Below are 24305 nucleotides of genomic sequence, written 5' to 3' on the forward strand. Positions count from 1 at the left end.
TTTGTTTTTGAATGGGCTAGTTTTAATTAATTTACTTAACGTTTAAGTGTTTTCATAATTTCCTCAAATAAAATTGACTAATACTAAGAATAAAGTAGCAATACTGTAGATCGTTGAATTGGCCTTTATGAGTACTCTTAAAATCTGAAGTAATATACAGTGTGTTAGGTTTGAATTAAGAAAGTTGGTATACTTTGTGACTGACCCTGTATACTTGCGAACCTCATTTCACCCTCACGTCATGCGCTGTTATTTACTTTAACAAGACGCAAATTTTGAGAAAAATAAAATCAGCAGTTTTCGAGATATTTGCAATATTCCAGACTTTTTAGACACCCTGTATATTAATGTCTTTGGTTAACATCTCCATAGTACTACAAAACTGTATAAACACTGCCTGACCTTTTGTACTGTTACAGCATGGAGTTATTAAAAATCAGTCACTAAAGTTTTCTACCATATCTCTCTATTATGTCAAAAAATGGCCATGCAGCATGCAGCTTAAAATAATTGTAGTTTTTTTAATTTATATTACAATAATCTAATAATTGACAAAGATGATTCACTAAAATCAAGGAAATGTATATTTTTTGATATGCATAAGTATAATGGATACAACGGCTGCTAGCCCAGGTAAGATTACACACTGGTGTGAAGGCAGCAAGCCGGAGCCATGATCGGTCAGTGGCCGCGGACTTATTTTTTTTCCATTGAAAAGGTGATAAATAAACATTGTGAGAAGTTACTTGTTTCTTTCACTATCCACAGCCCTTTAGAACAACATGTTTGCATACCTTTATTTCCAGCATTCTGCTTTTATATTTATGTTTCAACAAAACTACTTAACATCCGCCGATCTAGTAAATAGAGAATTTTAACACCATAAATTAGACAGCTTTTTTTACGCACCGAGTATATGAGGTTTTGCAACGTTGCCACATCTCTATATAAGCGCTTTCAAGAACACTACCCTTATTAATAATAATCGATAATGGCAAAACGCCCTTTGGTACGTTTATAGGGCCCGTAATGACTTATCTTTGTGAAATACGATATCGGTCTCGGCTTGCCTACCCTTTAGGACCAATTTGAAAATTTTTAAAAGTTCCTGGTGCGAAATGACGGGAATTTGTTTTTTTTTTCTCTGAGAGATCTCTCTCTCTCTGCCGGTCCCTAGGACGAAAAACGTGAACAAATTTTTGCCTGCAAAGACGTTTCTCTTGTGAAAAGGACTTTTTGAGAGAAAAGAAGATTTTGTCTGGCACTCAGATTTAAGTGAGTAGAAATAAGTAATTAAAAAGAAGCTGGTTTTGTGTGTCATTATAACAGTCCGGGGCGCATATTCATATCGAGCGTAAGGTATAGCAAGTCCGAGAGAACCCGAAAGCTGCCGAGTAGTGATCTATATCAAGCGTTCGTTATCGCATTTCAGTTCATTTCCAGACGCTCGTTAGAAGTAATCACACATTGTACTCCAAAGGCTGCTGTGCGGACAAAATTATGAACATGAATGTACCCGATAATTATAATTATTATAACGTCTCTGATAGTGAAATTCGAACAAAATTTCAGAGTAGTGATGAAGTACAAGTAAAGATATTGATTCATATGATGCATGATTTTTAAAAATAGTAACTGTCGTATTTATTGTGCTGAATTAGCAATCGTTATTTTTTAAATGAAATTAACAGAAATGCTAGGTGAAATTATGCTAACCAAGTGATTGATCACATATAGTAATTAAACAAAATCTGACCAGTTCTCCAAGTTGGCAACGGCGGACAAAACATCTTGTCCTGCTTGGCTGTTTTTTAACTGTGATTTAATCACTGATATTTAAAAATTACTGATCACGACTGCTACCCAAAGTATCGCAAAAGCGTGACGTGAATTATAAATGACGTGATTACGATTACAGCTTTCTGCTTTTTCGAAGTGCCAAACGAGACTTACAAAAACGTGGTTTTTTCTATAAAGGTCATTATCGAATACCATCGTAATACTAACACGAGTCGCAAGAGAAATCGCGTCTTATTGACAGCACGTACAACGTACGGAACGTTCAAAACCGTTTTTTCCAGCGGGAAACTTACTTTTTCTTTTTTTTTTCAGAAATGGGTTAAAGATTTACAAATATGTACAAGAAATACATGGTATATTACACGCACAGTCATAACACCTGCGATAAAATCGAAGAAATATGTTTTTAAACGAATATATCATTGCCAATTTAAAACTAAAATAAACCAATCAAACCTTCCAAGACAAAGAGCGCATAGTTCTAAGAATTTGAATTGTCCAGCTGAGTTGATAATCATAATTAAACGACAGCCTCCTAAAAATTCGAGAGCTAAAGAAAAGGATGATTTAATTCCAGATTGGCCCTGTATGATAACTTTCAAAAACGATCATAATCATACCATAGATAGTGCTGCTGCCTTAATTAATAGACCCGTAGGAGAGGAAACCAAGCAGGCTATTTTAAATCTATTCGGAAAGGGGCATTCTGTGGCTTCGGCGTACAATACTTTTTGTTTACAAAAAATGGAAGAGCTTGGTGACCAGTACGAAAATTATGTAGCTGATCGATATTATTTTCCCAAAAAATCCGATTTTTCGAATCTTTGGAATGCCAATTTTAAAAATCATTACGGTGCTAGATCTGGTGATCAGATGTTTTCTCAGTTAGAAGATAATTTAAGTAAAGTAAATGGGGTATTGTATAAAATTGGCCGTGTCAGTGAGCATTACACCGTTTCTTTATGCACCCCTATAATGCAGCGAGCTGCATGTGAATTAAAACAAACGTCCGAAATTTTATTCGTCGACGCCACTAGTAATTGTGATGTCCAAAATCATAAATTATATTTTTTTGCCACGCAGTCTCCAGCTGGAGGAATCCCTCTCGGATGCGCTATAACTAGTTCTCAGAAGAGTGAAGTTTTCGACATTGCCGTGCAGAACTTATGGGACATTTTTCCAACAAAAATCTATCCTTCTGTAATAATGACAGACGACGATATGGTGGAGCGCAATATATTAAAGAAGCACTGGCCGAATTCCGTTTTACTTTTATGTTCCTTTCATGTATTAAAAGCAGTGTGGAAATGGTTAAGCTTAACAAAAAATAAAATTGAAAAAGCAGATAGGCAAACATTATATCATTTGTTTAGAAACATTTTATTATCTAAAACAAAAGATGAAATGGAGAGAAACATAGAACAATTTCATAACTCTGCTATGTCCCATAAATATCCTCAATACAAAAACTATATACAGAACATGATAACTAACAGTATAGAGTCCTGGTGTTTATTCTTTAGACAGCATTTGATGATAAGAGGCTCAGAAACTAATAATTATATTGAGGTCATGTTTAGGCTATTCAAAGATATCTCGCTTGAAAGAACTAAGGCCTATAACTTAACACAGCTGGCTGACTTTGTTGTCACCAGTTTCGAGGGATACTATAAACAAAGACTATTAGATTTAGTCATGAATAAATTAAATAGGTGCACAATAAATCGATTATCACCACATAGTGGAGATGTTTTGCCCGATCAAATATCGGAATTAGAAGAAATGCAATATCATGTTACGAGCTCAAAAGATAGTTCAACTAAATATTTTGTTGATATGAATTCCAATATATGTACTTGCCCTCAAGGAATTACAGGCAAAATATGTAAACACCAATCTGCTATTATTAAACACTACAATATAACTAATGCTTGTAACGTTTTATCCGAAGGAAGTAAAATACTTATTTACAAAATTGCAACCGGAGTAGAGCCTACTGAGCATCTCTTACTACCTTTACAGTTAAACGAATGTGTTGGGAGAGCTAACAAAAAGAAATTTAAAAAATCCGTGCAAGTAGGGGAAAAAAATCACGATGTTGACAATAATTTGTGTGAGCAGAATATTCAATTTCCGGGAGTAAACAATGATGAAAATTCGACTATTGCCGAAGCAAATTTAGACAGTATTGAAACAAAATGGAGCACTTTTATTAATAAATTGGATAGCGATGTACGAAATAATTTAAAAGATGATCCTGATGGCTTCTCGCCAGCTATAGAGCGAATTATTAGCAATTACGACAGAAACATAAAGAACCCTTCTACACTTATGTCTGGCCTAATAACTTCTTTCCAAAATTGTGGGACACCTTCATTAAAAGTTCATTCTGCTATCAGAAAAGGAAAGAAGATACCAATACAGCCAACTTCTGTGTCGAGAAGAAAAGTAGTAATTAACGGCAGAAGAAAAATTCAAGCTGGAAGAAAAGTAAAAGGATTATCAGCGGGAAAATCAAAGGCACCTCACTCATTAAAAACTTGTGTTGAAAATAATGTAGGACTAGGAGAAAATAAATTTTCTAAATGACTGTTGTTATACCTAAGATGTTTGTATTTAAATATGTGTAATAAATCTGCTGTTTAATATTGAAAAGTTACTTGTCAATATAATTTATACTTGCTTCCGTAAAAGTAAAATAATCGTATTCAATGCGCGGAGTCCTTACATAACGAGCGTGCACTATCGCAGAGAGCATGCAATCTAACACGCTCGATAGATACAATGCGTTCGGCTTTTCTCGTCGTGCAATAGTTGACGCTCGATATGAATATGCGTCCGGGGCAATGCCCTAAAATTTGCCAAATTTCGCTTATCAGCTTTAAACGCATTCCATTCTGAAAGTAAAAACCATATGTTGGTCAAGATTGACCCATATTTATACTTTTAGCGATAAATAGGCCCTAGTTAAGGTGTTTTGTGTACGAGTTCATTGATCGGCCGATCTTATCTCGTTTTGGGTAAAATTTTAATAGTAATTTTAAGACTCGTTTTTTTATTAATGTTCTAATGATTTGAATTTATTTCTTAGTTAATTTTCCATGAACGGTGTGAAAATTATATTGTTGTGGTTTTTCCGTGGGTTTACACAAAGTCAATTTAACTCAACAAGAAATAAATTTATTTTACACTTCAAAACAGTCCGTACAATAATTAATTCAGCTACCAAAAACACTACTACAATTCCACAATTATTTCACTTTTTAAACTTCACTGCTCCACCGTCGAAACTTTTTTTTTTTTATTACTCCTAGAGACATCAGCAATCTGCCAATAAGGCAAAGAGCTTTACATTTGACAAAGTTAATGAATGACATGTAGAGTTTCACTCCAGTGAGTGATCTCTTTATAAATAGATTCAATTGCTACAACCTAACTATGTTTAAAACTAATTAACTAATTAAACTATTTGAGTACACTATAGTCTTAGTATTACACTTATTGTTGATTGACCACCCGTTTGGACAGATCAGATGGCAGCAGACGCTTCAGCCTGCGCTGTTCCCTAGCCTCGCCCGATTTTATTTGTCTAGCTAATGCGTTGGGATGCACTGACAGTCTCTCGCTGTATCTCACACTGTATCGTTGGACAGTTGCCAATACGGACTCCATTGGAATGTCGTGTAATATTATTTCGTTGGAAATGTAGAAAGGCGCATCAACAATCATACGCAATACTTTGTTCTGGAACCTCTGAAGTATAGCGATGTTAGAGTCACTAGCTGTACCCCATAACTGAATACCATAAGTCCAGATGGGCTTAAGAATGGATTGGTAGAGCCACAGTTTGTTGTCCAAAGAGAGTTTCGATTTGCGGCCTATCAACCAGTACATCTGACTCAGTTTCAATCCTAGTTGTTTGCGTTTTGTGAATATATGTTTTTTCCATGTAAGACGCCTGTCTATGTGCATGCCAAGATACTTAGCTTCTTCTGCTTGTGGGAGCTGACAGTTATTGATTTTTACTGGCGGACAGGTTTCTTTCCGTAGAGTATATGTGACATGAACAGACTTTGTTTCGTTGGCTTTTATGCGCCTTTTTTTTAGCCTGATTTGCAACTTGTTAAGGTTCAGTTGGAGGTTTCTTGAAGCAGATACAGGATCCGTATGGGAGGCCAAGACAACAGTGTCGTCAGCGTATGTCGCCACCGAAGTCGTCCTTGTTGTGGGTAGGTCCGCAGTGTATAATAAATATAGTATCGGGCCGAGCACGCTACCTTGGGGAACACCAGAATGTATGGGATATAACTTGGTGTATTCGTTGCCATGCTTGACTTGAAAGTGCCTCTCCGATAAATAAGATTCTAAGAGCAGATAGTAACAATGAGGAAATAGTTTCTTTATTTTTATCTGCAGCCCAGTATGCCACACTTTGTCAAAAGCCTGTGATATATCAAGAAACGCAGCGGAACAGTACCGTTTCGCGTTTAGATCTCTGTTGATATGACATACCACACGATGTACTTGTTCTATTGTTACATGCTTGTTACGAAATCCGAACTGGTGATTTGGAATAATTTTTCTTTCTTCTATTACAGTGTTTAGTCTTTTGGCAAATAATTTTTCGAAGACTTTAGAAAGCATCGGTAGTAAACTTATGGGCCTGTATGACGAAACTTCCTCCTGGTTTAGTTATCATGATGATTTGGGCAACTTTCCAGGCGGAAGGAACGTGATTGAGTCGCAATATGGCATTAAATATATAAGTTATTAGTTTAAAACAATTTTCGGGCAACTCTTGTAAAACTTTTCCAGATATTAGGTCAAAACCAGGTGCTTTCTGTGTATTAATTTCGTTCATAATTGTTTGCTTTATGTCAGCGATCTTGAACTTCCGATGACGCACATGTTCGGCTGCACAGGGACCATTTAGAAGGTCAGTTATATCTTTCTCTTCGTTAGGAGATAGTTGAGAAGGATGTGGTGTAAAAACATTTTTTAAATGTTTTGCATAAGTCTCGGCTTTATCTTTATCACTTCGCGCCCATGTATTGTTGTCGTTTTTTAAAGGAGTATTGTGTTGTTGTGGTCTTTTTAACCTTTTAGTTGCTTTCCAGAGTGAATATTCTGTAGCTTCTGTTGGTGTCAGATTTTCTAAATACTTTTGGAATTCCTGGTTCCGGTTTTCCTGAATAAGATTTTTGAGTTCCTTGGTAGCTCTATTTAATTTTCTTTTATTGATTTCTGTTCTGTTATATTGCAATTGCTTCCTTAGTTTTCTTTTTTCTGCAAGCTTGTCTCTAATTATTGTTGGGATTTTACCATTAATTAAACGTGTTGTAACTGGTGGAGTTGCAGTCCATGAGGCTGTTTGTATATTTTGTGTTAAATTTAATACAGCGTCTTCTATGTCTATTTTACTTTTTAGTGGCACGTCCAAAGAAATGAGGCGATTCAGATTACTTCTAAACGCGTCCCAATTTGTTTGAGAGCTATGCAAAAACGGTTGCCTTTCTTTGTTTAATATTTCTGTGTGAACTGTTAAGATAATTATGGAGTGATCAGAAGATAGGTCAAAACAACTTTCTACATTACATTTTTTGGCGTCGACTCCTTTTGTGACACAGAAGTCTATAACATCTGGTATTTTATGGGTGTCAGATGGCCAGTATGTTGGTTCACCAGTAGACAAACATTGTAGGTTATTAGTTTTTATGGCTTTAAAAAGTTCTCTTCCTTTTGAAGTTGTCAGTCTTGAGCCCCATTCTGGGTGTTTTGCATTGTAGTCCCCTCCTGCAAAAAATTTATTTCCTAACGTTTGGAAAAAGGCTTCGAAATCTTCTTTTTTGTTAAGGTGTTTAGGTGGACAGTATACAGCAGACATAGAAATTGGCCCATGTTTTCCGTCAATAGCCACAGTAGTGGCTTGCAGATAGTCCTTGGAAAATTTTTCACTCTCATAGTGTTGAATATTATTTCGTATAATGATTGCAGTGCCTCCATGTGCCTTATTGCTTGGGTGTATAGTGTTTGTCTGTAAAGTGTGTTTCAGATATCATCATAATGTCTATGTTTTCACTATTTAAAAATGTTTTTATTTCTTGGGCGTGTTGCTGAAGGCCATTGGCATTCCAGATAGCAATTTTAAACTTTAATATATCCATTAAGCTAGTTTACTTACAACGACAGTAAGTAAGTTAAGCATGGTGCTCATTTGTTCCATTAATTTACTCATCATTTCTTCGAGTTTAGTGATACTATTTACAGGTAAATGATTTGTTGGCACTTCTTGTTCATTTTGTCTTTGATCACCGTTGACTACTTGGGCATAGGATTTTTCAGGTTGGTTTTGCAGACTTGATTCTATTTGAGTGTGGTGTCCTAGATTTCTGTTTTTTCTTAAAATCGGATATAGTTTTTGTTGTAGCTGTTTGTGTATTAGGCATCCTCTATAGTTGGAGGGATGATCGCCACCACAGTTAGCGCATTTCACTTTGTCGTCGCGCGTTTTGCGAGTACAATTTTTGGTTTCGTGTTGGCCTGCACATTTGACACATTGAGCGAGTTTCCTGCAATACGTTTTAGTATGACCATAAGATTGGCATCTTATACATTGAGGAACTATTCTTTTTGTGTGTGGAGGTTCGCATTTGATAATGTTGTTGCCCAGTTTGTCAATGTTATACACTTCTTTATTATTTTCTTTTGGTTTTATGTCAACATAAAACATTGGTAGCGGGTCTTTTGTGGTGCGGTGTCTAATATTGTGTACATTTACTACTTCATGTCCTTGATCGGCAAAACTTGCTTTTATGTCTTCGGTGTCTGTGGCATGATGCAGTCCTCTTAAAACAAACCGAAATGTTTTTTCACTTTTTGGCCTAAATGTGTGATATTCTGTTTTTTTAGAGTCCAGTTCTTTGATTAAATTTTTAAATTGTTCGATATCAAAGACTTGAATTTTTATTGTTTCATACCCAGTCGTCTTAACGGTGTATTTGCTGTTGGTTATTTTTTTAAGAAGTTCGTGAATGTGTTGAATTACACCTACATTATAAACAGTTACAGGTGGTGGTTTTGGGGCGTTGTTTAATTCAGTTGTATCTTTGTTTTCTTCATCACCATCTTCTGATAAATTGCTAAATTTATTGTTGGTTTCTATTGGTTTTTGAAGCCAATAGTCGCTTAGTCTTGTTTGTTTTCTAGATAGCGCTACTTCGGGACTTCTTAAGCGTTTCTTGTTATGTACAGTAGTCCAGTCTGATTGAATCTGTTGTATAAGAGTTGAAGTTGAAGGTTGAACAGGTTGAGATAATATTGGTTGATGTTGGCCTATTGAATGAGGGGTTACCACTGGCTGCGTTAATGGAAGCGCTCCTTGTTGATATTGAATCTGTTGCAGTGTTGTTGGCCCAGATGTATGATTTTGGAGATTAGCCATTTTTGGCCAATCTCTTTATTAAAGTTGATCTATTTTCACATATGTTTTATTGCACCTGTATTGTTTATTTATATTTTTTCCGCACGGCCTTGCCCAGATAAGTCTTTGTTATTATTTAGTTTATCGCTTCGAACACTATTATAGATTATACTCGAAAACACGTCCGCTCTTTATGCTCGACCGAAGCGAACGAGCTGAAAACTAAAACTATTTTCTTGAAGAAAACGTGCCTCCAGAAGGTGCCATTGATTAAAGTGGTAAAAAAATAAAATAGAAATTTGACTTTTCCGGTTTTTGTCGGATATCTCCGGATGTAATGAAACTTTTTTGAATTTTTTTTTTTACCAAATTATTTAGCAATAAAATGCGCAACTTTGCCTCCATTTAACTAAAGCTCTTTTGAGTGCTTTGAAAGTCAGAAATTGACAACAGCTCTTGATTGTCGTCAGAAATATGGGTTTCTAAGGTATTTTGGACACATTTGCTGTAATCCACTGCTTCTGGATTGTATGGAAATAGTCCGCAACGCTCAAATCCATCTTTAATATGATCCGAAATATTGGGATGAAAGAATGCTTCTTTAAAAACTGGAGCAAAATCAGCTTTTGAAAGATCTTTGTATTTTCGTTTTGCCATTTTCTTGCAGCCTGGCGCCAATATTCTTTTAATGGTTTGAACACTGCTACATCTGCAGGTTGCATAATATGAGTAGCATTGGGCGGTAAAGCATACAGGATGATATCATTTTCATCACAAAATTTACTTAGCGCTATGGACATGTGTGAACGGTGCCCGTCAACGAAATAATACTGGTTTTTTAATTTTATGAGTTAAAATCCATTTATTAAATCCATTTGCAATATATTCAAAAAAAACTTCTGATTTCATCCAACCAGTCTCTGATTTTCCAAGAATCCACTCTGGTGGCATACTTTCTGCTATAACCCTTGGGGGCTTTACATAAGGATAGACAACACAAGGAGGACACAAAACACCATCTGCAGAAAACGTAACTAGTACGGTAATAAGTAATATACGTAATATACTTAATATATAATAATATACTTATACGTAATATACCTTTCTTTGGTTATCAAGCCCTATAGCCTCTCTGATGAGCCGTAATACGGCGAAACCGGTCAGAGGATTGGGATTGATAAACAAAAAACAAAACCTCACCATTTTCAACCAATCAGATCGGTGTTTACCGAATGATGCGGCATTAATGGTGCTGTTCCTAGATTTTGGAACGCCATCTGTACTTTCTAACTCATAGAGTTGAGTACAGATGTCACCAGATGTTGCACACAACTATCATTTCTGGCATCCAGTTGACTATACTGGAACGAAGGTTTTGTTCTTTGGTTATCAAGCCCTATAGCCTCTCTGATGAGCCGTAATACGGCGAAACCGGTCAGAGGATTGGGATTGATAAACAAAAAACAAAACCTCACCATTTTCAACCAATCAGATCGGTGTTTACCGAATGATGCGGCATTAATGGTGCTGTTCCTAGATTTTGGAACGCCATCTGTACTTTCTAACTCATAGAGTTGAGTACAGATGTCACCAGATGTTGCACACAACTATCATAGTACGGTAATATTGTCTTTCTCATTCCCCTTCTTTACTTCATACAAGTTTTTGTACCCTCTTGGACCAAGTACCTTTCCAGTTTTCGACATAAACTGAAGCCACTTTCATCGGCGTTGAAAATTCTTGACGAATCCGCTAAAATATCCATTGCGTCTTTTTCTTATAAGAAAGTTTCAAGACTGCTAAACCAAGATTTAATGTACTCCTTACTTAACTTAGCTCTTGCTTTATCTATAGATTCCGGTGTTCGTATTGAAATTTCCGGATGTCTTTTCAAAAATGATGAGTACCATTTTTGTCCTGGCTTTCCATTTTTAAAAGAAGTTTTAATATTTCCATCCAAAACTATTTTCTGCACTGTGGCTATTAATTCTCCTTTTTGGATGGGAAAACCACATTTTGCAAGTTGAATTATCCAATCCTTTTTTCATTCTTGGCAGTCAAGTATGGATCTGGTCCCATTTTTCGACAGTTTTCCGAAATCCGGCCTTTGAGCCGGTCCTGTGGAGAAGATCGTGGTACGCCGTAGTCTTGACATGTTTGCCGTATTGCGACTCCATTTTGAATTGCTTTGAGTGCATTTTGCATGTTTTCCTCCGAATATTGATAAAACTTTCGTTTCCGGTCTTTGGGCATTGTCTAAAATCATTAGCATTCAATTAATTACAAGTTTTTACCCCAAAATTGGCTTTCAGCGACATCTAAATTTTTGTGGCCGACTACTGGCAGAGGGATTTTTAATCCCTAGTCTAGTAGTCGGCCGTTACATTAAATCTTTTATAACTTTCTTACTAAACAATACCCCCGGCCGTCTACTAGAATATACAATTTACGCACTTCAAACTATCCAACAAAAATATAGAACAGAATATAATTCGGGTATGCAAGATAAAAAAATGCAAAACAAAAATACTGGCCTTATTCCTAGTAGTCGGCCTGGGGACTTCTAACTTACATAGAAAAGCTTTGAGCCAGTAACTGGCCGCATTATTTCTAACTTATATCTTAAGATTTTTAAGGGTTTTTGGAGATAATTAGTTGTTTTAAAGTATGTCTTTGCACCCTAAATCATAACATAACACTTGGCATGCACAATATGAATTTCACTTACCTTAAAAAAATTCACTCTTGATGCTACACCACACTTATCATTTTGTATCAATTTGGCTTACCGACCGCAAACTAACTTTTGGCGGCAAATTTATAACGGAAAGTTTGATTCAAGAGAGAAGAGGAAGTGATGTACATTAACCTAACAGATGACAGATTTTACTCCAAATAAAATGACAGTTAAAAATCGCCGGAATGTCATGTTATTGTTGTTTTAATTGGTTTGTGGCCGACTACTGGTGGGGGCCGGCTTATTGGCGAAGTTACCCTATCCAATATCCATTTTAATTTAACAGGTCACTCTCATAAGCTTACTAAACTGTGGAACAAATCACCAAACCGTCAACCATAAACTAATTTTTGAGGTTATGATTCTAAATTTTAAGGGAAAACTTGTCAAAAGTCACTTTTTTCTTAATTTACCGACGGAACTTCTCGATCCATAAATCATAAACCGGGTACATATATTCGGTATATGGGTAAAATTTCAGAACGGCAATGGTAGTTACCAAAAACAATTTTCGAACGCTCTAGGTTAAACAGGTATCTACCGGTAGAATATTCGTAAATGCCTATTACTACACATTTTTGTACTAACATTTTTTAAGGGTGGTTCTAGTAACTAATTCGGCTAGTCTTACAGATCTGCAACTGGTATATGTTGCATACATCACTACTTTTCCATGTGGATGAAAAAGCACAACTTTTATGAAGAAAGTGACTACATTTCCCAGCGACTGCAATCAAGTCAAGTTGAAGAAGAAAAATTGTGTGCAATATATTAAACTATCTACATTAGGTACAACAGTGGATTAAATAGCAAGTTTTAAGGTCAGTTAACTGTTTTAAAGCTAGATTTGTAGTTCTAATTCCGCAAGAAGTAAGCAGCAAGCAGTAGTAGCCATGTCAATTCATAGTTCGACTTTTGTAAGAAGGAAATAACATAACCCCAAAGTCTTATAAACCAACAAAATTTTATTTATTATCTTGTGGGTTGTCATTTTTAGGCAAAAGCAAAAGAAAGTATTTGTCAAATGATATTCCAAAAATCTATGAATGGGGGGTAAAGACCAGTAGTATGATGGAAGCAGTAAGGAGCAAGGTAAGAAATGAAAATGATTCATTTCTTGCTGCTTATTGCTTGCGGTTAATGTGGCTTGCACTTATTTGTCAAACTATGAATTAGAGTGTTACAAGTATATTATTTATTTTTACTACAGCTTACTGATTACTTTTCTCTTAACATTAACAAAAATAAAAAGCAATACAGTTTTCATTTTACCTTTAACACAATAATCATCATTGTACACTAACACTTTGTTTTTTGGTAGGTTAGAATATGTCCAAAGTCATAAACACATCTATGCTATCTAATTTAACATAACTTGAAAAGTATTTTGCCCGGTTTCAGGGTTGGCAAGTTTTGGACAGCGTGGTTTAAACCATTGGTTTTAACCCGGTTAAAACTGTTTTGGAAACTTTAGTGGTCAAAACGGGTCAAAACCAAAAAGTTCAAAAGTAAAAAAATATATATGTTAATAACGCGCCTTATGTTTTTGTTGTACTTTGTAAATTGTTTATTAAAAAAAAATTAAAATTAGAAAACTTATTAATGGTTGTGTTTTTCAATGTCGCCGTTTTCGTTGTCTCGATGTGAATCCGTCGTCTCTCTTACCTTCGTTTGCTCGCCAATCCTCCCAGCGTTGCCGGTAATAGCTCTCGCGACCCGATCTTGCTCCGACGTTGCCGAACCTAACCGTTTGTCAGATTCTTCACCGACATGCCCCCCGCCTTGAAAGATTGAATGACTTTCAACTTCTTCTTCTGCGTTCTTCAAAGGAAGGACACACAGCTTCTGAACAGCCCTCTGAATTTCACCAGTTCTCGTCCGAAGGGTAACAACTCGTGTGATCCCATCTGGTCCAGGGTGTAAAGCTGTCACTCTCCCCAGCTTCCAAAATAGTGGTGGAAGGTGGTCGTCTTTCACCAGCACTAAGTCGTATTTCTTTATCTCATTTTTAGTGGTTTGCCATTTTATCCTTTGCTGTAGTTCCGAAACGTATTCCTTAGCCCAGCGAGTCCAAAAGTTTTGCCGAATTTGTTCCAACATTTGAAATCGTGATAGGCGCCCCATTGGTATATCCGTCAAGTTTGGTTCAGGATTCAGTTTTGATTAGGATCGGACGAAAGTGGAGAAAGTGGACGGGAGTTTAATATTGCCTCAATGTGTGTGAAAATCGTATATAGCTCTTCGAAAGTTAAGGGTGTTTTACCGATTACTCGCTTTAGATGGAATTTGCTCGATTTGACTCCGGCTTCCCACAACCCCCCGAAATGAGGTGAGTTTACTGGAATAAAACGCCATTCAATGGTGTCATTTGCGCAAAAATCAGTTATAATCGTTTTATTTTTGTCGTTTTTTAGAAATTTAGCAAGTTCCTCAAGTTCAGAGTGGGCACCTACAAAGTTGGTGCCATTGTCTGAATAAATTCGTTCTGGTTTTCCTCGTCGGTTAATAAAGCGTTTTAATGCCAATAAAAAATTATCGGAACTCAGATCTGACACTAGCTCTAAGTGCACAGCTTTGATCGAAAAGCAAACAAATAACGCCAAATAGCACTTTGTAATTTTACAACCCCGTCCTCGGCGGTCCTTAATCAAAAAAGGTCCCGCATAATCGACGCCACACGTTTGAAAAGGATAGCTTATTTGTAGTCTTCTTTTAGGGATATCACCCATTTTGATTGAAATTGGTTTAGGGTTATGTCTGAAACAAACTACGCATTGTCGAACTGTTAGTTTTGCTAAATTTCTTCCAGAAATCGTCCATAGCGTTTCCCGGATATGATTCAATAAGGCTTGTGGCCCTATGTGAAGAAGTTTTACATGTTCAAATTTGAATATTAATTTAGATAAGTGATGTTTTGCTGAAATTATAATTGGATGTTTTTTGTTTTCATTAAAATCGGCATTACTTAAACGACCTCCAACTCTTAACAATCCCAAACTGTCAACAAACGGATTCAGATTGAATAACTTACTTTTTGAAGACAAGGTATGTCCTTCTGACAATAAATTGACTTCAGAAGAAAAATCATCTGTTTGTGCTCGTTTTAATAAAAATGTAAATGCATTTTCAAGTTCTTGGACTGATAAAGGCCTGTCCATTTTTTGTCAGAATTGCGGCAGTTATGTACAAATCGAAATATATAGGCCATGGTTCGTTTCAAACGTAAAATACTAGAAAATTTGGTTACATCAACTACGGGATTCTTTTGTATTCCAGGTTTTGAAATCAATGTTATCGTTTTAACCTCCGGCAAGCTTTCTGTCAAACAGTCCGGTTGATCAATTGAACCGTCTAGTAACCACTCAGGCCCGTACCACCATTGTTTGCAATTTATTAATTGACTAGGTAACATACCTCGACTCGCGATATCAGCAGGGTTATCCTTCGTGGGTACGTGTTTCCATTTATGATTATTACTCAATTCTTGAATTTCGCAAACTCTGTTTGCAACAAAAGTTTTTAGTGAACTAGGCATCATTTTTAACCATCCTAGCACAATCGTCGAATCTGTCCAAAACGTAACGTTGTTTAGTTGAGCCTCTAAGGATAACTCTACCTTTTTGGCCAATCGGGCAGACATAACTGCACCACACAATTCAAGCCTGGGTACAGTGATGACCTTTAATGGTGCCACCTTTGTTTTGGAACACATTAAACGAACATGAGGTTGATTATTTGAGTCTATCGACCGAACGTATATGCAAGCCCCGTAGGCTTGTTCACTCGCATCAGAAAAGCAATGAAGTTCTATAAATTTTGGATTGTTACATACAACGTGACGAGAAATATCAAGATATTTTAAAAATGGAATTTCATCTCGAAACTTGATCCACTCTGTATGAATAGAATGAGGTACTGATTCGTCCCACGATAACCTTTCCAGCCAAAGTTTTTGCATTAATATTTTTGCCAAAATAACAGCTGGACTTACAAGCCCCAAAGGATCAAAAATTTTTCCCACCTTGGAAAGAATTATGCGCTTAGTTACCCTGCTTTCCTTTGCGTTTGAACCTATATTAAAAACTAATTTATCGTTTGCGCATAACCATTTTATACCAAGAGTTTTTGTAGATTCACTGGGACAGATTTCTATTGCTTCTGATAAAGTAGATCCATTATTTATTAAACTGATTTCCTCGATAACTTCATTTGAATTTGAATGAAATTTTCTTAATTCAAATCCTGCATCATTTAAGATCTTGTACAAAGAGATCCTAAGTCGTGATGCATCCTTAACAGAATCCGCACCGAAAAGAACATCATCGACATAAAAATTGTTCTTAATTATTTGAGAGACTTCAGGATGTGAATTCTCACAATCAATTCCAAGTTGAAATAAACTACGTATTGCCAAAAAGGGTGCACTACTTGTGCCGTAAGTGACCGTTTTAAGCTCGTATGTACAAAGAGGATCAGAAGAATTTTCTCGCCAAAGAATTCGCTGAAGTGATTGTTGTTCGGGTGTTATTAAAATTTGGCGATACATTTTTGCGATGTCAGCCGATACCGCATAAGAATATATTCTGAATCGCAATAAAATTGACAACAGATCGCTTTGGATTGTTGGGCCGACCATTTGCAAATCGTTGAATGAAACACCCGTTGAAGTCATCGCGCTGCCATCAAATACTACTCTGAGTCGAGTAGTAGTGCTGTCTTGCCGCCATACTCCATGATGGGGCATATAATAGCAATTATTTACCGTATTACAGTCAGAAACCTTGTTCATATGTCCAAGATCTCTATACTCCCGCATAAACTTAATGTATTCGCTTTTGAATTCCGGATTTTTATTTAGCCTTTTTTCTAAATTTAAAAATCGTTTTTCCGCCTGTTGTTTGGAGTCGCCTAACTTTTCTAAGCTGTCCTTTAAAGGAATTGTAAACTACACTGCACTATAAACCGCCCATTCTCGTTGCGTTTCGTATTTTGTTTAAAGTGCTCTTCACACATTTTCTCTTCTTTTGAAAAACAAGGTTGTATATTACACTCTTCCAAAATCCAGAATTTTGCCAATTGATTTTGAACATCTTCGTTCTTTGAAAAGTTACAAAAGGTATTTACACCGTTATTATTTGTATTTATTGGCCCTGAAATTACCCATCCAAAGACTGTTTTTTGTAAAACAGGGAGACCTGATCCTAATCTAATCTGACCTATACAGAGTAACCCCCAAAACAAATCTGCACCAATTAAGACATCGATGGGTCCAGGTTGTGCAAAAGACGCATCTGCTAAGGTAATATTAGCAGGTATATTCAAAGCCGTTACATCAATGTTAAAACTTGGAAGAGTTCCAGTAATTTCATCCATAACAAAACAAGTTGCATTTATTTTATAAGAAGTGTGAAAAGAAAGCATTTCTAAATGACATTTTTGTTTAATTTTTGATTTTACATTATTAATTCCAATTACAGCCATATCTACTGGTGACAAATCTATGTTTAGTTTATTACAAAAATCGGCTGTGATAAAACTCGATTGAGAACCCGAGTCTAAAATGGCGCGAGCAGTATGTAACTTATGGTTTTTATCCATAATTTGAATTAATGCCGTTGAAATCAAAACACCTCTTTGAATATTTGCATTTAATGTTGTAATAGACGTAGTTTGAGTATTGTTATCGTTAGAATCGGATTTTGGGTGATGTAAGAGTGTGTTATGACGGCCATTACATTTTTTACAATTTGACAGTCTGCATTCTACGTTTCTATGTCCAAATCTTAAACAATTTAAACATAAATGCAATTGTTTGACTTGAGCAGTTCTGTCAATTGGAGATAATTTAAGAAAGTCTGCACAGTTTCGTATAAAATGATTATTTCTTTTCCAAAATGCACATTTCATGCTGTTAAAATTATTATCATGATAAGCAGTTTTTGAGGAAGTCGAATTATCAGTTTCGTCAATATTAGTATAAAATGATTTTGAAAAATTATTATTTCCTTTCTTCGGTGGTGAATGATTCGATTCCTTTTTAGCTCTAATGTTTCCAATAGATCCGCCTTTGACTTTAAAAATAGTTTTAAATCATTAAGAGTCGGGTATTCGTTGGCAGCTATATAGCTTTCCCATTCACGAGCAATAACACCTTCTAATTTTGATGTTACAATAAAGATAATTAAAGTATCCCAAGACTCGGTAGGTTGATTTAATTGCTTTAAAGCCTTTAAATGTTTTGATAAATTATCAACTACATTTCTGAGAAATTTTGGTGATAACTTATTACCTGAAATCTCCATGTTGAATATTGTTTTCAAATGATTTTGTATAAGTAAACGATTGTTATTATATCTTTCGTTTAACAGCTCCCAAGCAATTTCACAATTTTCATAAGAAAACTCCAAAGAAGCTATGACTTCGGTTGCACCTTCTAATAAAGACGCCTTAAGATAATGATATTTTTGTATGTTATTTAACGTCGTGTTTGTGTGAATTAAGGATAAAAATGTTTCGCGAAACTCTAACCAAGATTCATAGTTTCCTGTGAACTTGGGAACTTCGATTGGTGGGAGTCTAACTTGTTGTTGTTGAAAAGTGTTACCATTTGGAACAGAAAACGAATTCTGACGCATACTTTGACTCTCACCTTCATTTTGTTTCAAAATATTTTTCGCTTTAGCAATTTCACGGTAGTAATCTGTTGTAAACTTTTCGCGTTCCTCGAATCGTCGGTCTAAATCATCATCATCGACTAAAGACTCTACATAACCTTGCACCTGATTAAATTCATCTAATAATTTTTCGCATTGAGTCAAACGTAACTCAACATATTGTTCTTCAATATTCAAAACATCATGATTTTGAATCCGTATACTTATTTCTGCAAAAAACTTTGAAAAAGTGGTCAATTTCGCTTTTACCGACCCCCGTTGACGAATAAATGTTTTTATTTTTGAACCAATCTCGTCAGTTGCCATTATTAAAATTCGTTTTCGAATGAAACTAGTAAAGAAATCGAACAAACAACCAATAAATGGCGTTTAACGCATAAATAAATGCCCACGCATAAAATAACTAAATCGATTAACGTTTAACACAAGAAAAAAAAGTGCATCTAAACCCCAAATAATCAAATTAAATTCCACCAGTTTCGCATAAACGCATGTGCCTAAACCCGAAACGATTTATAAACGATTACGATGTACGCCCGAAACACATTGAAGCAAATTCAGGTTAGGATTAAAATTACTGGCTAAAAGGAACTTACCCCGTTTCTTTTTGAAGCACTTAATTATCCGGCTCTCGAAGAACCATGTTAATAACGCGCCTTATGTTTTTGATGTACTTTGTAAATTGTTTATTCAAAGAATTAAACATTAGAAAACTTATTAATGAGTGTGTTTTTCAATGTCGCCGTTTTCGTCGTCTCGATGTAAATCCAGTCGTCTCTCTTCGTTCGCTTGCTCGCCAATCCTCCCAGCGTTGCCGGTAAGGGAAACGAGCAAAACAACGACCGGCCAGAAGGGCGACGGTTCGGAACCGACCCGAAGTCGCTTCGGGCGAGATAGCGACGTCATCCGAATGGCGTTCGGCAGGCCGCGGTTTTGTGGAATGCGGACAGCAGGTCATATTTAATAATGGCGGCTTTGTTTACATGTTGATTGGAAATTTACTCAAATTGTGATTGATTTTTATTACTGGACAGTTTTAGACTGGTAAATCAAAGTTAAATCGATTACTTATAGTTGGGCATGTTTATATTTATCATCAGCCGAGTTTTCCTGAGGAAAGTTGCAACAGGTAAGGGGAATGGTATGTAGGACTTAAAATTTCAACATTTTCGTTTTTATTTCAGAAAATCTTTGATAGTCTGCCCCCACAGCTCATATAGCCAATGTGCATAAAGTATACTGGAACTTATTAAGTAACACAATGGTTATCAAAGACAGTATTTAATAAAAACCAAATGGAAACCGTATTTGGAAACCGAGAGGCAAATACCTACTTTTGAAAAAACTGCATCCAGCTTCAGCATATACCTGTTGAGGTATAAATCTAGTTAATTTACACATTGTTTAATATGTATGTAAGTATAGGTATGTTACCTAGTTAATACCTACTTCTCATATTCTCTGTGTATCATTTTTTTTTTGTTTCGAGATCCATGAATTGCTACATTTTATTGTAGTGTAAACTGATGATTTTTTTGATTTGCATGCAGGTCACACCAATGCAGTACCAACTAAAGTTACATATGCTTTTATAGTTTGTATATTATAGTAGTGATTCTATAACTGTGATAATATAGCTTGTAATATCATATGGGAGTTAACAGTTAAATAAATCTATGAAATTTATAGTTTCCATTACACTAATTAGGTATAATGTATTATTAAATAGTATTTATACCTATAAGTATATGTGCTATTGTAAGTTGGTAGAAATGTTATTCTTTTATGTTAATACATTGTTTTAAGACTTTAAAAGTTTAATTAGGCTATGTTTATGTCTATTTTATGTTTATTTTTACTAATTTATTAAAGAAAAATAAATTATTATTAAATTTATTTCGCTTTTGTATATTTTATTTTTTCTCAATTTTTTCTATGGCATGAGGATATAAAAAAATAATCATTGTTTTTGACACTGTATAATTGTTAAACTTAGTAAAATGGTAATGAAATATGAATATCTTCAGAAAATTATGGACACACCATCAAATTTAAAAAATAGCACTCCTATTACTTTGACAGAGATTTGAGTGAAACTGACTGAAACAGACTTTTTCTCTGATTTTTCATTGTTAGGAAATTAGACACCACATTCTACTTTATAGGGTTTCTCCATGTTTTTCTTATAAAACTGTAATTTTATGACACAAGTTGTGCAATGAACAATGCCAGAATTATGTTACCACGTATATAGTAACTATAACTATGTGTGTCATAACGACAATGCCTTTTTAGGTGCTTTATTCTATGGTGGTCCTAAGTAACTATCATAATGGTCATACACATATATTAATGGTAAACATAATAATAACATAAATAGAGGTTTTTATAGACATGGGGAAATAAGGAGAGGTTATAACCATTAGCAGTAGGATAGTTATGATACTTGCAAAAATACAGTATTTTAATGATTTTATATAACGGACAATATGTAATAAATTTAGCAGGACTTGATAACAATGTGTATAACACTGTGTAATTATTACACTGTGTAACAAGCCTTTGTCTGTGGTGGTAAACAAAGTTTTGATTTTTGTTCAAAAACATAATGCATGGATATTCTTCAGGTTTTTGCTGGTTGTTATATCCTATAAATGGATAAAACTGGCTATTTTAAAGACAATAAAAACCTTAAAAAAATTCTACATTAATTTGAATTTTTATGTTCAAAACAAAATGATCTATTACTATCTTTAAAAGTATAGATATATTAAATGGTCTACAACTAGAGGTTTTTGAAAAACTCGCTTTAATTTAATTAATATGAGAAAAAAAATAGTATAAGTAAGTATTTCCATATCACTACTAAATTAAATAAAATTGATGTATTTTACACATTTTCAAGTAAGGAGAAAATAAACGTAAATTATACAACAAAGTCATTATTAGCCCTGTTGTATGGTAATTTACTACCTACATTGCTGTGAACTTATTTGAGCTGTGACAATAACTTAAGTTGGGTGTATACTTTTTACCTAAGATAAAAACAAAGTATTATTTAATAGTTAAAGTAAATCTGTATACCTATATCTAAGACTATAGGGATTGAATGAAACAAAAGCAGATTTTTCTTTGATTTGATGTATTGCGCAAAATTAATAAGGCATACATAATCAGAGAGCGCATGAGCGCAATATTATTCATGTATTGTAAGTTCTAAGGTGTGATTTGCTCATCACCATCATTTTTGCTAAGGCAGAAAACCGAAGAATTAGGTTATGTTGACAAAATAAGATGTTTTAGGTTAGGTTAGTCTTTGTACACATTTACACAACAAAAAACAAATTGTTTTTAAATTGGATGTCCAGCTTTTTGGGCCTAATCATTTTAGACTGAAATATATCAGAAATAATTTACTAGGGAATTGGGGATTTGGAAATATTGGGACAAATTATATCGGAGAAAAATGATGACACCCCTCCAAATAATAATAATAATATACAAACACATATTGATTAATGATATTTCTTTCAGTATTTATCTTTTGAGTATAGTACACATATTATTAATATTAAATTAAAATAAGACAGGTTTTGCAGAGTAGCTCTTGTAGACTTAATAAAACACTTTGGGAACTTTAACTGTTTAATTATATTTGGTAAAAGTGCAAAGAGTGAAAAGACCGGCTACATAATTTCCTATAACTTGTTTTAGACTACTTATTGACATTTGACATACAGTGTTGCCACATAAACTAATTTTCATTGTTTTCTCTAATACGCCCCCTCAATGAAAATTATGTCAAATGTAACATTGAAAATTTAACATATTACTTAAGACCTAACTTATCTCTAAAATAAACAAATTTAACTTTTGGTAAAGGTTTGGTAAAAATATCTGCTTGTTGTTCTGAAGTTTGCATATATTCAATTTTCACCACACCCCTATCAATTTTTTCTTTAATAAAACATGACTTTATGCCCAAATGTTTAATGCGTTTAGTATTTTCTGGATTATGTGCTAACTTGATTGTAGACTGATTGTCTTCGTAAATTATTATTGGTTGACTTACATTAAATAAATGAAAATCCATTAATATATTCTTTAACCAACAAGCCTCTGAAACTGCTGTGTTAAGTGCAACGAATTCTGCTTCTGTTGAAGACACTGACACACAAGCTTGTTTTCTACTTGCCCACATAATCGGACAATCAAACATTTTGAACACAAAACCAGTAGTAGATTTCCTATCTACTAAATCACCACCCCAATCCGAGTCTACATACCCACAAATTAAATCACTTCCATTTGTAAATATCAATTTTAAATTTAAGGTACCGTGTAAATAACGTAAAACTCTCTTTAGAGATACAAATAAATTATGATTTGCTTTTTTCTTGAAAACGACTCAATAATGAAACACTCACATATATCAGGTCGAGTACCAAGTGCTGCATACATCAAAGATCCTATTATTTGTCGACACTGATTTTCATAATAAGGATTTGCTGAATCATCTTTTAAACTTGTCAAATCAATGTTATAATCTATTGGTGTACTTACTGATTTACAACTTGACATTCCAAATTTTTGTAACATATTTTTTAAGTAATCTGTTTGATCAACTTCTATGATTCCCTTATTTAAATCATTTTTAACATGAATGTTTAAAAACCTTTCCACTTCACCTAAGTCTTTCATTTGAAAATTATTATTTAAGAAACTTTTTAAAGACTCTACTTCTTCATAGTTTGTACCAAGAATAAGCAAATCATCGACGTATAACACTACATAAAGATTACTTTTACTACAACACTTAAAGTAAAAACAAAAATCAAAATTTGAACGCTCGAAACCAAATTTTACCATAACAGAATGAAACTTTTCGTTCCAACGTTTGGGTGACGCCTTTAGGCCATAAATCGATTTGTTTAGTTTGCATATATTTTAGCATTTCTTTTATTTTGATGTGGTAACAGCATAAAAACGTCATCCATAATTTCACCATGCAAGAAAGCTCCTTGAACATCCATTTGATAGATTTTTAAAGATAATTTACAAGCTACAGCTAATAACAATCTAAAAGTTGACAATTTAGCTACAGGGGCATTAGTTTCATACAAGTTATTACATGATTGCTGAAAACCTTTCGCCACTAGACGCGCTTTATACTCACTATTATTTTTCACTCGAAAAACCCACTTACTGTCAATAATGTCTAAATTTGCATTATTTTCAGGGAAACGTACAATAGTCCATGTGTTATTTTTCTCAAGAACATTAATTTTCCTTTGTATAGCTTCCTTCCATTTTTCAGCATCTTCACTAGTCATCGCCTCCTCAAAGGTCAAAGGTTCTTCAACAACTGATAAAAAAGAAGTGTCATAATCATTTAGCCATTGTGGCTTGATTATTTTCCTTCCTTTTCGGTCTACTTTAGGCAAATAATTATTGTCTTCCAAATTAGTTTCACTTCCTTCACTTATTGTAGTCTCATCCAGTTCGTTTTGATCTACTTCTTGATTTTGAACATTTTCAATTTGTTGATTCTGTGGTTGATCATCATAGTTTGTCTCATTGTGTGCAGGATCATATTGCCGGTCATCTTCTTCGCCAAACGAATCCAAAACAACCACTTTCTCTTTATTCTCTTTGGCAACTTCTTTTATTGGCT

At 34.6% G+C, this 24305-nt stretch overlaps 1 protein-coding gene and 2 long non-coding RNA genes across 3 annotated transcripts; 2 read left to right on the forward strand and 1 right to left on the reverse strand.

Annotated features, from left to right (window-relative positions):
- Positions 1-608: 608 nt before the first annotated feature.
- On the forward strand, positions 609-4905 carry LOC145738430 (uncharacterized). The gene is made up of 3 exons (XM_081993247.1): positions 609-633; positions 2303-3985; positions 4892-4905. Exons 1-3 carry the CDS (start codon positions 609-611, stop codon positions 4903-4905), a joined length of 1722 nt encoding a protein of 573 aa, XP_081849373.1.
- A 7146-nt stretch (positions 4906-12051) lies between these two features.
- Positions 12052-18674, reverse strand: LOC145738236 (uncharacterized). The gene is made up of 2 exons (XR_014180652.1): positions 18480-18674; positions 12052-15457 (listed from the first exon to the last, which is right to left on the reverse strand). It is a non-coding gene; the product is annotated as an uncharacterized LOC145738236 (long non-coding RNA).
- Positions 18675-19455: 781 nt separating this feature from the next.
- Positions 19456-20520, forward strand: LOC145738315 (uncharacterized). Its single transcript, XR_014180705.1, has 3 exons — positions 19456-19760; positions 19816-20056; positions 20121-20520. It is a non-coding gene; the product is annotated as an uncharacterized LOC145738315 (long non-coding RNA).
- The last annotated feature ends 3785 nt before the right edge of the window (positions 20521-24305 follow it).

Source organism: Ips typographus, linkage group LG15 (genome assembly GCF_016097725.1).
Source record: "Ips typographus isolate SLU linkage group LG15, UJ_Ityp_2.0, whole genome shotgun sequence".
In the NCBI taxonomy this organism is placed as follows: Eukaryota; Metazoa; Arthropoda; class Insecta; order Coleoptera; family Curculionidae; genus Ips; species Ips typographus.

Bases quoted from the DNA above. Each gene is read 5' to 3' on its own strand.
- LOC145738430 (XM_081993247.1), top strand. From the start codon at position 609: ATGGATACAACGGCTGCTAGCCCAG. The intron at 634-2,302 runs GTAAGATTACAC...TGAATTGTCCAG, and splicing joins TACAACGGCTGCTAGCCCAG to CTGAGTTGATAATCATAATT.